Source organism: Vombatus ursinus, unplaced genomic scaffold (genome assembly GCF_900497805.2).
Source record: "Vombatus ursinus unplaced genomic scaffold, bare-nosed wombat genome assembly UNPS02014179.1, whole genome shotgun sequence".
NCBI lineage: Eukaryota > Metazoa > Chordata > Mammalia > Diprotodontia > Vombatidae > Vombatus > Vombatus ursinus.
In genome coordinates this window covers 1,135,812-1,153,467 of record NW_020953957.1, presented here as the reverse complement: position 1 = coordinate 1,153,467, position 17,656 = coordinate 1,135,812, and the positions used below count along the sequence as shown (strand labels likewise).

The 17,656-nt window shown below is 37.7% G+C and overlaps 1 protein-coding gene across 3 annotated transcripts in view; it reads left to right on the top strand.

The window, feature by feature from the left end:
* MAGI3 (membrane associated guanylate kinase, WW and PDZ domain containing 3) overlaps positions 1 to 17,656 on the top strand; it is a 227,096-nt gene that overhangs the window by 170,867 nt on the left and 38,573 nt on the right. For all 3 annotated transcript variants that reach the window (XM_027860385.1, XM_027860384.1, XM_027860386.1), the window contains exons 10-15: positions 511 to 1,119; positions 2,709 to 2,740; positions 5,416 to 5,572; positions 8,853 to 8,944; positions 10,980 to 11,172; positions 14,552 to 14,737. In XM_027860385.1, coding sequence (XP_027716186.1) covers positions 511 to 1,119; positions 2,709 to 2,740; positions 5,416 to 5,572; positions 8,853 to 8,944; positions 10,980 to 11,172; positions 14,552 to 14,737 — 1,269 coding nt within the window. The remainder of the gene's footprint in view (positions 1 to 510; positions 1,120 to 2,708; positions 2,741 to 5,415; positions 5,573 to 8,852; positions 8,945 to 10,979; positions 11,173 to 14,551; positions 14,738 to 17,656) is intronic.

Genomic DNA, 17,656 nt, shown 5'->3' with positions numbered 1-17,656 from the left:
AATTTTTTCAGATGTAAATAAAATTTTAAATATGTAGAGTCCTTTGTGCAGATAACATTTTCATTTATTTGTCAAACATATATATATAGATATACACACATATGTATGTATGTATATAGAGGACCTACTGTATATATAATTCTTTTCCAGGTGCTTGGATATGATTCATATCACAATATTTATATAGAGTAATAAAATAATTATTCTCACATCCTAGGCCACCTTTATCCATTAATAATTTGGATCTCAGGTATCCTTATCATGACTTTAAAGCAGCCCCTGCTTTTCAGAGAAGCTTACAAAAGTAAAGACACCCCTCTTTCTTGGATGGAAATCTATTTTGAAATTAATAAAGGGCAAAAACGGATCTGTCTGAATTTTTTTTTCTTGAGGATCCAGAATTTAACCTTAATCAACTGGCGATTAGAAATAGTAGTACCTAAACTAAAATAATACTAAAATTGGGGATAACTTAGGTTTTAATGTACTTTAATACATTTGTTTTACTAGGTGATGTAATCGTAGACATAAATGGCAACTGTGTCCTTGGTCACACCCATGCAGATGTTGTCCAGATGTTTCAATTGGTCCCTGTCAACCAGTATGTGAACCTGACTTTGTGTCGTGGCTATCCTCTTCCTGACGATAACGAAGATCCTGTTGTCGATATTGTTACAGCTACACCCATCATCAATGGACAGCCTGTAACCAAGGGAGAGACTTGCATAAGCAGTCAGGATTTTAAATCAGGGACAGTGGTTTTGGACCAGAATGGGAAACCAGGTCACATTCTGGCCAGTGATCGTCTCAATGGCCCTTCTTTGGACCCAAATGAGCAAAGGGCATCCATGGCATCATCAGGCAGCTCTCAACCAGAGCTAGTGACTATCCCTCTGATTAAGGGTCCTAAAGGTTTTGGGTTTGCAATAGCTGATAGTCCAACTGGGCAGAAAGTGAAAATGATATTGGACAGCCAGTGGTGTCATGGCCTTCAAAAAGGAGATGTTATTAAGGAGATTTACCACCAAAATGTGCAGAACTTAACACACCTCCAGGTAGTAGAAGTGCTAAAGCAGTTTCCAGTAGGTGCAGATGTACCATTGCTCATCTTGAGAGGAGGTGAGTAAAGACGCAACATGGAAAAATGTTTCGTTTTTATGTGTTTATGTCTGTAATTGTCTTTTCTAATAGGTCAGGATGTTTCTTCTCCCATCAGACTGCCGTTCACTAGCGTGCGTTTTCTCTAAGGCTTTGTTCAATCACTGCCAGAGAACAGTTTTTATGACTTTCCTATCCATTATTTGAGGCAGTGTGGCATGATGGAGAGGGAGCGAGCCTCTGACACATGCTGGCCATGGCTTTCTTTAGGCTGCTCCAAGACCATAAGCTGCAGGGAAGGTGCCAACCTGCCATTAGTAGAGGGAGTTTCCTAACAGAAAGGTTCTCTCTTCCAAAGAAATCACAGGTCCAGTCCATATCCTTGTCTCTTTCTACTTATTGATAACTCCATTAGTGCCCATTTAAAAATATTACTTATAATTTTTATGATCAGTCACAGATGCTTCTTCATTTCAAAGATTTCCCATTTAATTATTGAATTTCTTCTGCTGATAGACACAAGTAATAGTAGAAAGACCTTTAAAAGCCTTGAGACTCATCTATGACTGTAATGTACCCAAGGTGATTTCAAAGAACAAAACTCTCTGCATTTCTATACGCATTAAATTATGTTGAGGAATCTCTTGAAACCTGTTCTGTAAAATCCACAGTGATAGTAGATTTTACTTTTAAAGACTTTTTCTGAGGCTCTAGTGGCCTTTTATAAGTGGTAATTAAGTCTCTCAGTGCCTATATGAGAAAAGCACAAGTCTTGTTTTTCCAAGGTCATGAAGGAACATGAAATGCACCAGATATCATCCCTCTAACCCCTCTAATTACTAACTTGAGTTTTAGTAGGATTATCAAGTCCATTCTATGAATGACTAACATTTAAAAATTAGAATTCAGCTCTGGTACCTTTTCACATGCTTCTGCTCTGTTAGCACCTTGTTTCTCCATTTTGTGCATGGAAACGTTTCCTTTCATATGGACTTTTGTTTATTTTTAACAGCTTGGTTTCTTCTTTGGGTGATCTTTTGAAATACATAGTACTGCTTTCAGGTTTTCAAAGCACTGCACGGCACAGTAGAAAGAGCACTGACCAGGGAGGCAGAGACTATGCTTCAAATTCTACCTGTGTGATCTCTGGCAAGTCTCTTAATCTCCCTTGGCCTCCATGTCCACTTTGGCAAAATACTCCTTTTAGGTGGCAAAGAAATGGCCTCTGAGTTCCCTTCTAGCCCCAGAGTTGTGATCCTGTGAACCCTGTAATGTAGATAGTATGGGTATTATTATCACCATTTTACAGATGGGGAAAATAAGGCGCTCAGATTTTAAGTGGCTGTCCCATGATCATATAGGTAGGAAGTGTCAGAGATGGTATTCAAAAAAGTCTCCTCACTCCTAGTCAGGCATTCTATCCGCTACGCTGTGGTAAAGTTAGACATTTCTCTCTGCATGCTTAGTTTTTCAGTTTTCTATTCCACTAAATTAAAGCTAGCTTACTTAATTTACTTTTGTTCCATTAGTCGACAGTATTCATGATTAAATAATATCAGACCAAACAATTCTTCATCTGGTTTTAAAATTTGGCTCATTGTTTTCTCTAGGTCCTCCTTCACCAGCAAAAACTACCAAAGTGGTGAGTATGTATAATGTTTGCAACAGAGGGAAAGAGTTAGCAGTCATCATATATCCTAGGCTGGAAAATTAGGACTGTTCCCAAAGTCTTATTCATTTCTCTTGGCTTTAGAAACAGCACAAGGGGAAAAAAATCTGCTTCCAGTGGTTTTAAATAACTGTTAGGGCAGATGGTAAATTTAAAACTCTGTGATTGGCCACCCAGTATACATCCATGTATCCAACCTTTCTGTGTGCTTTTGTATCCCATCAGCATCTCAAAGGCTCTCCCATAGCCCTCCTTCTAGATTCCTTATTTCTGTTGAAAGCACCATCATCTTTGGAGTTCCCCAGGTTTATGACTTTGAAGTTACCCTTGAATCTTTCCTTGCCTCTCTTATTCATTCTTTTGAGAAACTTTTTTCACTTTCCCTCCACAAAATTTCTCACATCTGCCCCTTTCTCTACTCAGTGACTGCCCCCCTAATTCAGACCCTCGATACCTGAAGGGCTCCTAGAGTACTGCTATAACCCCTTAATTAGTCTCCCAATTTCCAGTTTCTTCCCTCTCCAGTTTATCCTACACACAGCTACCGATTTTCCTAAACTATACTTCTGACCATATCATTCCTGCTCAGAAACCTTCAGTGACTTTTTGTTGCCTCCGGGATAAAATCCAGATTGGGTACTTAAGGCTTTTTTAATCTGGTTCCAAGCTACCTACCCAGGTTTATTTTATATCACTCCCCTTCATATGCTCTATGGTAAGTCACGTTGGCCCACTTGCTATTACCCAAACTTTGCATTCCATCTCCTACCTCCAGCTTTCCCCCAGACTGTCCCCTGAAACTTGGAATGTATACCTCCCACCTCTTAGAGTCCTTCGCCTCCCTCGAGGTTCAGCTCAGGTTCTAACCCCTCCTTGAAGCCTCATCTAATCTCCCCAGTTGTTGGTGCTTTCTTCTGCCTTAAATCATCTCAGGTTTACTTATTTGTTTTATATACCATATTGCTGAATAGAATGGAAGCTCCTTACAGGCCAAGTCTGTTCCTCATTTTTGTCGTTAAATCATAACTTGTATGTGATAGACACGATAGATATTTGTCGAATTACCCAAAACATTTATGGCCTTCCGTATATCCAGTGAGTGACTTACTGCTTTTTGTTGGTTTTTTTTTTCCAGAATGTACAGCTTAGTTGTTTATCTTTATGTTCTGCTAACCATTGACCCTAGAGACAGTGTTGTTTATTAGACATCTGGATAGTTAAATAGTCTGTCAAAGGACCCGTATATAGGATGAGAACTGAGAGAAGGCTGCCTATAACATCTTGTGGAAGAAACTGTTAGTCACTTAATCAGTCTCTTATACCAGTACCGCCAGTAATTACAAATACTGAATGCAAAGGCAATTAATGACATGTGAAATCCTCTTAGTTTTAGCTTGATGCTTTGTAATCTGTCATCATCAGCCCATCAAAGATGTTCATCAGTAGCCAGAAACCCTAGGTTATTCAAGGGAACTCTCCAGCACAGTTAAAAATATATCTTCTCAGGAATCATAGTAATTTAGCAAAGTTATTAGAACAATAGCTTTACCCTCTAGCCCACCTAGGTGTCCTTCATAGACTCAATATTATGTAATTCATCAACATGTACTGGAAATTCTGCTCGTGGGGACTTCTAGCTGCACATTGAGGCTGCTCTTCCCTTTCCCACTGGCTGGCTAGGATCCTGCACAGCAGGGAGAAAGGAGAAGGTAGAAATGGGGTTGTTCCCTAGTACTAGACACTGATGAATCCCCAAGCTAAGAACTACTCCTGCATGTGAGTTGACAGTGATCATTTTTCAGAATCTAATTCCTGGCTGACAAATTTGGACAAATATACTGTTGAGGGTTTGGGTTGGTTGCTTGGTTGGTTTCAGGGTGGAGTGGGAGTTGTTTGAGGCTAATATGATATTTTGTTTCCTTTATAGCTAATTGTTTTTATTTTGTTCTTAATATTGTTAAATATTTGGAAATTAACTTTTTGCAAACAAAGAAATCAAAATAAGCTACTCCTTTGCCTTGGCTTCATGCCTTTCCCTTTAGAGTGTTTGGATTTTAGAGTATGTTTTCATAGTATTATCTATTTAACCTAATTTGGGGTTTAAGACTTTTGCTACTCGGTGATCTTAGAAAGAATGTTGTGTTGAAAACATCTTCATGGGAAATTAAATCAGGTCAGAAAAGAGAAGTAAAAATTATGTGACACATTCTTTTTTTCTTTTCCTTTCATAGAAGAACCCCTTTCTTTATATAAGAATCATTCACTATCTCATTTATTTTCTTCCCCAAATCAGCTAGCAGTTTCAAGGTGGGAAGAAGAGAAACTTTGTTCAAACGTAGGACTTGATAAGACTCTTCATTTTTTGTCATTTACTAAGTAGCATTTTTTTCTACTCCCAGTTAAATACATCTTAGCCCAGTACTTTCAAGCCCAATACTTTCATATTGCTGTACTGAATCTATCAAATATATTCATACTGAACACCTTAGTTTCTTAGTGTTGAGGGATAAACATAAAGAAGTATGTATCCATGTCCAGCCACCTTGTGTATTTCATTTGCCTAACTTATTTTATGAAGTGACTAAATCATCTATTTTCTGATCATTTTGAAACCAATTACTAAGTAGCACGTGCTTTTCCATTTTTAGAAGATGGATAAACAGGAGAATTCAGGAAGCTTGGAGGCCATCAATGAGTCTGTTCCTCAGCCGATGCCTTTTCCACCCAGCATTATCAGGTCAGGATCCCCCAAATTAGATCCTTCCGAGGTCTACCTGAAGTCCAAGACGATATATGAAGATAAACGTAAGTCTCTAAGATTTTTCAAGATAGTGTAGAACAAAGTGAGCATGGATGTCATAAGGGGCTTTTCTGCCCTTAGATTCCATTGTTTTCTTTTCTAATTGCAAGTTTAAGAATGTTTGTGTTACTTCTAAGAAGGAAGACAATTTTTAGGCCTACTCATTTACCCCGTGAAAGCATTAAACACAGAAACATGGAGGGTTAGAGCCGGAAGGCACCTTATTAGTCACCTTATCCAGCCCTCTCCTTTTACAAGGGAAGAACTAAGAGTCGGATTTGCCCAGGGTCCCAAGGCAAAAATCAGACGGCAGAGCCAGGATTTCAGTCCAGGTCTTCTGATTTCAGATCTAGTGTCTTCTTTACCATACTGCCCCTATTGCCATATTTGGAAATACTGCATGTGACTAATTTTGTTCTCCTTAAACAACCACAGTCCTTTAGCCTGGCATCTGTAAGACAATGAGAAGTGGGTGCATGATCTAAACAAAATGGCTAAAGCTATGTATGTCCTACGGTTTAGTTTCCTTCTTTGTAAAATTCAGTTAGACCGATATTCTCTAGTCCCCTCTTCCATGTGGATTTCTCCTACTTACTGTGAACAGCCTCAGCCGGGCCCTCATTGTTTCTATCTATTCCCTTTCTCACTTCCCACAGTATTCATTGTGAACCTTCTCCCCAAGATCCCAACACTACCTGCACCTCCAAAACTCTCAGCACATGACCTCACCTTCCACTTTAAAGAGCATATCAAGACTCTCCAGGGGTTCCCTCAGTTCTTCTTATTACTTCCCCACTTCATTTCAAACTTGTGTCTCTATTCATATCTGTCTTCTCCTTCTTCACTTCTTTCCTGACCATTGCTAAGTCCTCTAGCCATGCACTTTATCCCATCCCAATTATCTCTGATTATTAACCATCAGTCATCTCTCACTTGGGATCTTCCCTCTGTCTACAAAAGCACTTAGATTTCCGTTATCCATTAAAGGAAATCTTCCTTTGCTTCTCCTGCCTTATCTGTCTTCTCCCTGATATTCACATGTCATTCTGAGCCTTCCACAGTCTGACCACAACCTGCCATTCTGGTTATAAACTTGGTTTCCTTTCCTTCCCCTGCGCCTGCCGCTTTCTCCACTTTTCTCCCATCTCCTACAGGTGACATCTAGCCCACACTTCAAGCCTCTGAAATACTACCTCTTCCAAGAAGTTTTTGTCTATTTCTCCATCTTCTGATGACAGAGCGGTGACTTTCATCTTATGTATTTTTCATAGTCTAAATTGTGTCATGTTTGTACAAATATTTTTCTCACGTACTAGACGGTGAACTCTCAGGGCATTGCACACTGAATATTTGTTGGATCACACCGGGTCTTTAAGATCCTTATAGCTCTAACATTCTAGAATTCTATTTAGTCCCATTTTGATGAAGACTTAGCAGAGGTAATAAAAGCAATTTTTAATGTGACCTGACCGTAAAGCAAGTGAAGGATTAACAGTAACCCCTAAGACTAGAATGTGCAGGGCGTCTGCAGGTGGGACAAAAGGCTCATTCCATGTGCATAATGAAGACCTTGTTTCCCAAGACAGTGTTTGCAGTGGCTTCTTATGCCTCATGAGCTGAACTTGTCCAGGCAACCCCTGTCTTTGTGGTAGAAAAATGGGACTTAATTCCACAGCATTCAAGACATTACTGAGTGTGGGAGATTACTCACATCTTCTTTAAACATATATGTGATTTGGAATGCAATTGTTATTTTCCTAAATCAAACTAAAAATTTGCTTCTAAAGAATGAAGAATGTTCCAAAGAACATTCCCTGGAACTTGTCATAAACACTTTACTGAAATGTTATCTTGTACATTATATACATATACATACATATATATATATATACAGAGAGAGAGAGAGAGAGAGAGAGAGAGAGAGAGAACACAGACAGAGAGAGTGAGTTTGGGAGTTTCTCTCCCCTTTTTCTCTACCTCAGTCTCTTCTTTCTCCATTTCATCTTCCACTAAGCAAGTATTTCTAAAATACAGGTCTGACCATGTCATTCCATTGCTTAAGAAACTTCAGCCACTCCCTATCACCTCTAGATAAAACACAAGCTTCTTGGGTTGACATTTCAAACACTTTGCAGTCTGGTTCCAGCCTATTTTTCTGGGCTCATTGTACCTTACTTCTGTTCACATACATACGATATACTTATATACAATTTCCTTCTTTGTGCTTCTGCACAGGCTGTCCCTCCCATCCCTAGAACTCACAACCTCCTCAAGTTTGCTCTCAGAGTCCTCAGCTTCTTTCGTGGATCAGCTCAAGCCCCACTTACATCCTAAAGGAGGCCTTCTTGATACCCATGGTTCCTAATGCCTTCTCTCCTGCCCCCAAATCCCTTCTGTTATATTTATTTATATAAATTGTGCATTTACTCATCGATGTTCATGTTGTTTCCCATAATAGAATGTAATCTTCTTGAGGTCAGGGATGGTGTTGTTTTTGGCTTTTCATTCCTAGTCCTTAGTATCTTTTCTGGCACATATTAGATACTTAATAGTATATGTTTGCTGAATAGATGAATGAATGAAAAGGGTAGCAGTATTTTCCCCAGCCAGATTCCAAAAAAAAGATAAATTTTACACATGAAGTAAAGTAAACTGTCTGGTATTCTCATGTTGACCTGGTTAATGGAAGCCTTAAAGTGTAATATAAATTATGCTTGTTTTTACTAGTAGCAGTAGTATGTCTTTTTATTATTTAAAAAACAAACTTGTGAAATCCTGCAAATGTAGCTGCTTAGAGAGGGATGCATCTCTCTGTACTCTGAGAAAGGCATCAGTTTAAGTGTGTTAGTATTACATTTTCTGTCATTTCCTAGATTCTGAAATACTTTGCCTAACTATCAAATTGGTGTTTTATTTGCTACCACATAGCAAATATAGATTAGTTGACATTGTGGTTTAATGAATCCAGTATTGTTGTACTAACTGGAGTTATTAGAATTTCATGTTAACTTGCCACCAGCTAGACATACGGGTCAAGTAAGCACTAATTAGGAATAGAACACTATGTCCAGAACTTCACAGCAGAGCTTGGTAGTTTACATTTTTCTTATCATGTCAGCGTTCAGGCTTGAACTCTGATACATACTTAAAAGCTTCAAGTTTATAATTTTACAGCAGGACTGTAAAATATAGCTGACTAAATGTTGAACATTAGTCATCTTGTTTTATCCTAGTTGTCATTTAATAAATAAAGTAAAAATTCCACTGTTTTCTTTTTTCATTTAGCTCCAAACACCAAGGATTTGGATGTTTTTCTTCGCAAACAGGAATCAGGATTTGGCTTTAGGGTCCTGGGAGGGGATGGACCTGATCAGTCTGTAAGTTGTTTACTTGGAATTTGGAAATGTATGGTATTTCTGTATTGTTTGGTTCCCTCACATGATTATTTTAAATCTCCCTTTTTTTTCTCTTTAACATTTTAATTAATAAATAGATGAGCTTGGTTTCCATTCATATCACCTTGCTCCCTTCAGAAATTATTTGAAGGAGTTATAGCCTCCTTTCTTGATCTCTTAGTAAACATGTGAATCAAAAATTGAGTAATCCTGCTTCAGCTTCATAAAATACCAACTCTATGTGATTAGTTACCCTCCTCCTTTACTTTGTTTGGGTTCTTTTAACCTTTTTATAAACAAATTCTTAAACAGGTTCTTTTCCTGAGAAACCTATAATTCCAAATTCCTACATTTATTCTCTAACTAATCCATAAATAGTTGTGATATACTTTTGAATATTGTATCGTCTAATCTTAAGAATGCATTTGCATGAAAAACATCAGTAAATGCTCAGTACTTTTCTGCATGTGATTTTATATGGAAACCTACACAGCTGGAGAAATACAAAATCATTAAGACTTTTTTACAGTAAATCCAAAGGTTGTGTTTGAATAGACAAAGCAGTTAACTTAGAGATTTTGTTTATGTATGCCTCTGTTAACATTTATTTTTTAAGGTAAAAATTGATAAATTTAAAACCAAAAAAAAAAAACTCATCTTTTAATAGTCTAAGCATCACACAATGAGTTGTGTTTTATAAAATTTAAATGTATACAGTCTTTTTGTACAATATCACAAATCAGTGCCTTTATATATTAATGTTTGGGTGAATCTACCATGGTGGCCATAATGCTGCTTTAAAAAAATAAAATGAGGGGCATCTAGGTGATGCAGTGGATAGAGTACTGACCCTGGATTCAGGAGGACCTGAGTTCAAATCTGGCCTCAGACACATAACACTTACTAGCTGTGTGACCCTGGGCAAGTCACTTAACCCCATTGCCTAGAACGAAAAACAAAAACAAAAAAATAAATAAATAAAATGAGAAAATATCTGCAATAGTTAAGTAAAGGGCATTTGATTTTGTTGGTATGCATGTGTTCTGATTCACTATACTGATAAAACTTTTCACCATCCTATCAGGCAAATAGTTTGAAGACAGGTTGAAATGACTATAGGACAGTGGTCAAACATGGTAGTATTTTATCAAGATGTACCTGTCTCTTGATGTTTAGATACTTTCAGTGTACTGAGGTTCCTATCATTTGCCAGAGCGTTTTTTAAAATTCAACTCAGACAACCTGGGGAGACATCCTTATTCTTTTTTCTGATACGAAGACTGAACAACAAAATATTAGCCCAACTATCCAAAGAAATCTGTTTATTAAAACCTAGTTATAACTGACATAATGGACCTGTGAAGCTGTATAAGCCAAGCACACATTTGGAAATATTTGGGGTTTTTTATGATTTTCTAATTAATAATAAATTTTAAAAAAATAAGCCAACCACAAGCTGTTTTGCTATCTTTTAATGAAAATTTTTTAATGATTCTTTTTAGATGAAAGATAACCATTTATTCTTTTTCCTTAACAAATGTTTCATAGTTATAAAGAGTAACCTTGCTATGGCAGCCATCTGCATATGAGTAGAGAAAGATTCATCCCAGTGCCCTCATCACTGTAGAGAGACAATGAATGTTCTGATGGTAGCAAGCAGAGATTTTGTTCCAAGCAGCTGTTACATAGGAGTATGTTTGCTGGGTGTAGCAACTCCTGTGGTTAAGCAGACTAGATTATGGTGCCTACCCTCTTTATACTCAACTCTAAGGATTTGCTGAAAGTAAAAGAGAAAGGTATTGGGGAGCTCCTGTCATTTAAATAATATTCTGTCAATGACCAAGACTCTAGCAGGTGTCATTTTCAAAGTTAACAATGCCTAAGATGGAACAGTTTTTCTTCCTTGGATTTAAAAATCATTTTGCACTTTGCCTAATATTCAGTTTTATTGAATATTTGACTGTTAACTGATCTAAGCAGACTGTTTAGACCAACCCACAGATTTTTGTTTCATCAGATATACATTGGAGCCATCATCCCCCTGGGAGCTGCTGAGAAAGATGGTCGGCTTCGTGCTGCTGATGAACTCATGTGTATTGATGGAATTCCAGTTAAAGGAAAATCACACAAACAAGTTTTGGACCTAATGACAACTGCTGCTCGAAATGGCCATGTATTGCTTACTGTGAGAAGAAAGATCTTCTATGGCGGTACGTCAATCTCAATGTGGTAGCAACAAACCGCGTGTGCTAAACTACCTGCTTTCCGCATTGTACTTACAGTTCTCTCATATTTGTGTCACATCACGTAACAGGGCTTTACATGAGTCACACTTTCAAGTTTCTGTGTTGCAGACAACTGTTCAATACTGCTTATCTGTGTTTGCCACTTGCTTAATTTCATTTGCTGCCTTTTATTTGGGAGTTCTTGCACGTGTCAACCTTAAAATACATCAGTATAATCCCTCTGTATGGGTTTTATTCCTGATTCTAGTAGCAGAAGTGCTTCTGACTTGTGCGCCTGTGTTCTTGAGGTATTAAGAATCTGTAATTTCACTGATGTGACTCCAGCCTGCCTTTCCAGCTTGATCATATTGTGTTCCCCTCCTCTCTCACCATGCTTTTGTGCAGGAGAGACCTAGAATGCTCCCCATTCTCGCCTCTGCCTCTTGGGATCCCTAGTTTCTTTCAGAAGTGAACTCAAGTGCCACCCCTGCACAAGGCCTTTCCTGATCCCCCTCATTGGCTAGTTCTTTCTTCCAAATTATCTTGTAATAATATTGCATTCAGTGTGTATGTGTATATACACACATACACACACACACACACACACACACTCTCACTTTGGGGGGGGTATGTATATACATGTGTGTATGTGGTGTTGTATTATACATTTGTGTATGTGTGCGTGTGGCCTTTACATGTAGAATATTAACACCTTAAGGGCAGGAATTGTTTCATTTTGGTTTTGCATTGTTCAGTTGATAAGATGTATTTATGTGTATGTTGAGAGATGTGAGTTTGTCACTGGAGGAAACTCATTCTACCACAAAAGATATGCAACTCATCTAAAACTTACGATCTTGGGGCATGTCCTGAGTCCGTAAGAGGTTAAGATCACATAATTCTATATGTCAGAGATGGGACACTAACTGAGGTCATCCTGGTTCCACGTCTGGTCCTTTACTACACTATACTGCCTTTGTATACGTGTACACGTGTATATGAGTGTAATAATTTTATGTATACACATATACATACACATAAACACATATGTATCTACATATACGTATATAGAGTCTCTCCATTTATCTTTTAATTCCAATTTATTTAATAAGAAGTTTAGATCTAATTTCCATTACTTTTTATTTTTATTTTTCTATTTCTTCTTGTCTCTTAGCAAAAGATCTCACTGTCTTTTCAATTACGATTTTAACTACTGAATGTTGGTGCATATAAATTGTGCAACTTTTGGCTATTTTCATCCCTATACATACACATCAATATGTAACAAGTCTCAATTTATAAATATATAACAACTTTCAATTTAAATGAACCAGACCATTCAGTATTTTAAAATCATACATGAAAGAACAGTGAGCTCTCTTGAAAAAAACAAACAAAAAAAAGGTGAATTCAAAGCCCTATTATCAGAACATGATAATTACAGTGTGATATTTACATAGCATTTTGCAGTTTCCGAAACATTTTACGTATATTATTTCATTTTATCTTTCCAACAACCCTGTGAGATAGGTGTGATTATTATTCCAGTTTTATAGATCAGGAAGTGGAGGCTGAGATCAGTAAAGTGACTTGCCTAGCATCACACAGTTAGTAAGTGTCTCAGACAGATCTGAACTCAGCTCTTGCCAACTCCGCATCCAGTACTAAGTGTCTACTCTGTGTGGGACACTGTGCTAGGTGCTAGAGATATAAAGACAAAAATAAACTGTACCTTCTCTCCAAAAGCATACATTCTACAGGAAGATACACTATGTACATAAATAAGATCTCCAAAATAGATACTAAGTAAATACATCAACGCAAGATAGTTTTTTGAGAAGAGAAAGGCACCAATAGCATGTAAAGCTACCCTACCTTACCCCTTTTTGTGTCCTATTTCTTTTGAACAAATTATGCCCATCTAGAGGTACGTTCCCCTTATGGACTTTAACCCCACCAGGTCCCAGTAGTACCTATAAGATCAAATTTGCCTCTTTCCATGAGTTTCTATCTGTTTCATCTTGCTGCTTATACTTCTCAGTCTTGTTTTGGATTTTGTGTTTCATAAACTTCTGAGTGCCTCACCTGCAATTCTCTACATTTAACACTTTTCCTCCTACACCTTTCTTTGCAGTTTAAAGCCATTTTGATTGGATTTGCAAGACATCAAGCAAATACATTCTTAGTAGCCTTTCTCTGACTAGTTGACTCCCATTTCTATGTTTTAAGCAGTGTACTAGAAATCCAGATGACATCCTAAACATCTCCACATCTTAATCTAAGTCTGCTTTTCTCTTTTTCATCTCTTATCTTTAATAGAACACCTTTAGTTCCTTGCCTAAGACTCCACAGTACTTTGGCAATATTTTCTGGGTTCCTTCTGGTAGTAACCTTTATGTCCATGTGAATCAGCAGAAGTGTCCTCTGCTTTGTGGGGGGGGGGGGGCGGGGGGGTGGGGCATCGTGTTCTGTTCTTTATCTTAGAGACATGCCCCCGGGGAGATAACCAACATCCCTGTGGTGATTCCTCAGCCACCTGAACAGAGCAATCACCCTTCACTCCTACCCTTCTTTTCTTCCTTTGACCCCTGTTGGATGGTCTCGCACTTGCTCTCCCCTGTGGACTTTATCAAACCTTGAAGAGAAGAAGTTTCCTCAGAGCATGAAGCCCACTTCTCTTCTGTTCTCTTCTCTTCTCTTCTCTTCTCCAAAACTAGAATGGTTCTTCCTCCCTTCTTTCTCTGGGTGACCTTCTCCCATTCTCCAGCCTCCCCAGCAAAGCATGTTTTCTTATGCCTCTTTTTCATACTTCTTGTCCACATTTTTTTCTTTGTCCCCAACCTTAACTGCCTTCTTCATATAGGAGTTCCCTCCACCAATGAAATCATAGGTCTGGCCCCCACAGGACCCTGCAAACAGACTGATTTAGATACACTTGAATCTCATCTTGACTATGTACAATGAATCCTTGACACTGAAATAGCATACAAAATAAAGCTTTGTCTCCAATCCCCCAAAAAGTATGAAAAAGTATCAGAGATTGGTAGTCTACAGTGTTTGCATGGACTTCTGTTCAACCGAACAATCCCAGCTTTGTTGTCCTGGAGATCCTTCTCATGTTCCTTCTCCCTTAGTAATTGGAGGATGATCATATTCTTCTGAGGATCTATAAACATTAACTCAGTATTACTGTATTTCTAATCCTATATTCACAGAGCCTTTTGATACTTAACCCCAAACTTATGTACTTAACAAAGCTTTCAGAGGGGAATTCTCATTGTATGGTATTTGTTATAGGAAACCACACTTTGTGTTTAGTTGTATTACCTTCTCATTGTGTCAGAATTAATAATATTTGTTATAGAGAAACAGCCCGAAGAAGAAGACTCGCAGACCTTCGTTTCAACACAGAATGGATCTCCCCGAATGAGCCGGGCAGAGGGCACAACCAGGCCTCCCCAGGAGGCCTATGATGTTGTCTTGCAGCGTAAAGAAAATGAAGGATTCGGTTTTGTCATCCTTACCTCCAAAAACAAACCACCTCCTGGAGGTAAGTTCTCCTATACAACTTTTTCTCTGTTTTTCTCCTTGTCTTGTTTTGTGAGACTCCTACTGGACCATATGAGATTAATTATGATTTATGCTGTTTATGTTATAATTTATTGCCTTTGTGAGTCTTCCAGAGAATGATGAGTATTTTTCTTATTTATTTTAAAGACTATAAAACCTGTATCAACTTGAAGTTTCTTTGAGGTTTCAGAGTACAGTAAAGCCCAGATTGGTTCCTTTATTTCCTCTTTACAAACTCAAGGAAATAACTATTAATAGCTAAGTCAGCATCAAGATTATAGCACAGAATGTCTCAGAATTCTGGCTTAATGGATTCCGTGAAAAGCATAATACTAATGTGGAGGGGCAAGGGGGTGAAAGGGCAGAGACTCCAGATTTACAATTAGAAATCTCTTTGAAGACATGAATGAAGTGCAGTTCTGGTAGCAGTTGGAGAGCCAACCTAGATAACAGAAACCCCAATCCCAGAATATCATGAATGAAATGTCTCCTCCCTGTCATTTAAAAATAAGTGATAGGTTTATATCACAAACTTTTGTTTATATCATATCGTATCATGTTGTATCATAATACCTTTGTTGAAAAATGAAAGACATTTCTCCTTTAAATAATGGTTCTGTTCAAAGGTAAGTTGTAGTGAAAATCTCTGTAAATTTGTCTCGTCTGAATATATAAATAAACACCTCTAGCCCATTTTGGCAGAATATTCTCTTCTGAGAAATTTTAAAGATAGCTATAGAGTCTCTCAGGAAAGGAAGAGATTGCCTCCCCCTCCCCCACAGTGACATCCCTATGATATTAACATCTTCAGTGGAAATGCCATAATTCAGAGCTGTTAGTATATAAGAAATTCACAGTTTACTTTGATGTCAAAAAATGATTACTTAAATATGTTAAAACTAAGAGGAATATAGGTATAAATGCAAATTAGCATTATGATTAAAAAACAAAAACAAACCAAAAAAAAATCAGAAGAACAACAGAAATTTTGCTAACATAATGTTCTCCATGCCAGTGAGCCTGATTTTTTTGCCGGATACCAAGATATATTTAAACTAATACCTTACTAGGGAAAGAACACTTTCAGAAAAGAGTTGTAAGCCAAACTATTTTAAGAAAACATTTCTAAAATTAATGCGAGTGTATGATGGAAGAAGATACCATGTCATAGATGAATTATGACCATAGTACCAGGTCACTGCTTACTGATACTGGCTTGCATTTTCCAAAGGCAGTTGCTATGGTAACACTTGGAACTGTAACCGTCACTGATGTTGTGAAGATCATTATGTGGCCTACACCAGAAAAATGGAAAAGAAGATTTTAAGTGGATTTCATGTATCATTGTAGATTAAGATTTTTGAAAATAGTAGCACATAGTCATATTTTAACTCTACACCATAGAGTAGTCTATGATGTCCTGGTCTGTGAGCCAGTGAGAGATTATTAGGGTTCTTGATTTCCTAAATCTCTTTATATTAAGGTAGAGTCAGGTATTTAAGATAAAACTAAGCAGTACTGAAGGGGAAAAGAAAGGAAATTGGGATCTAGTAAATTGCATTATAACTGGTTTAAACATTAAAATTTTTTTTAAAAAGCTAGTTTGTAGCCATAGTTTAAATGCTACATTTTATCTAGCAAAAGATGAATTCTTTGCCTCTTCGCTTTGAGAGGTACTTATGCTTTTAAGAAACTTTAGAAGTATATAAATGCAAATTCTTGAGTAACGAGGTGGGAAAGAAAACCCAATTAAAATGTAAAATTGAAGCAGCAGTTAATGTGTAGTAGAAAATGAGTGTTTGCAGCTCATTAATTATCAGCCTGAATAGTAAATTAGTCTCAGGTTGTTGATGAATTTTATAAAGTACTCAAGATTTCTAGTTATGGTTTAAAATATGAGTTGATAACTTCAGTGAAATGCTAGTTGATAAATCTCATCCATAGTCAGACTGTGCAAGAACCCTTCCCCAAATGATATCTACTGTGGTTAGTTGGTGGTCACTTTAATGTTAGATATTACCTCCTCATAGAGAGGTTTCCAGTCCAATCCACTGAACATGTATTAAGCTTCTACTATGTGCCAGGCACTGTGCTAAGTAATGGGAATACAGTGACTAAAAAGAAAGATTGTCCCTGCCCTCTAGGAGCTTATTGTCTCTCTGAAAGGAGGAGACAACCCACAGAAGGAGGCAGGAGAGCCAGGGCAAGGAGAAGGGCAGGAGACCAGGAGCTACCCTGTTCAGGGGTATCTTGTTCCACGGAGTTAAAACCAGGCAGAGTAGAAGATACAAAGTGGAGTGAGCTAAGAGTCCAGTTTTTGCCTTCTATAAAGGAAGGCATTGGAAAGTGCTTGGTACTCAGACCTACCACCCTCCAATCATGGGGAGAGGAGGCTGAGGGAGGTGGTATCAATCAAGGCTTGAGTTAGCAGCATGGTAGGGAGACTAGAAGTGATGAGTTTATCCTAGGAGAAGGGACTATGTGTTATGTGGATGGGCATGATTAAATAAACCAAAAAAGATTTAGTCCAGAAAATAATTATCATTACTGCAAAGCATAAAAACATTCAGACTACACCTTTTTTAAATGTGCATGGGGAAATATCGTGGCTTCAGCCAAAGCTTCTAAAACTTGTGCTCTAATATTTTTCCATTAAAAATGTGTTTCTGGTGGCATTAGCATCCAGGCAGCTTGGCTAGCAGCCTTCTTCCTTGACCCAAGAAATGAATGTGAATCCAATGCCTTAATGCTATTGCAAATGGAAGGAGGGTGAATATGATTAGTTCTTCTGTTTTTAGAGGTCAAGAATGTTGAGCCAGTGTCCTCTTGTTTCCACAGATTCATATTGCATAAACAATGCTAGGAGAATGGAATACTTAGGCTTTTATTTAAGATTAAA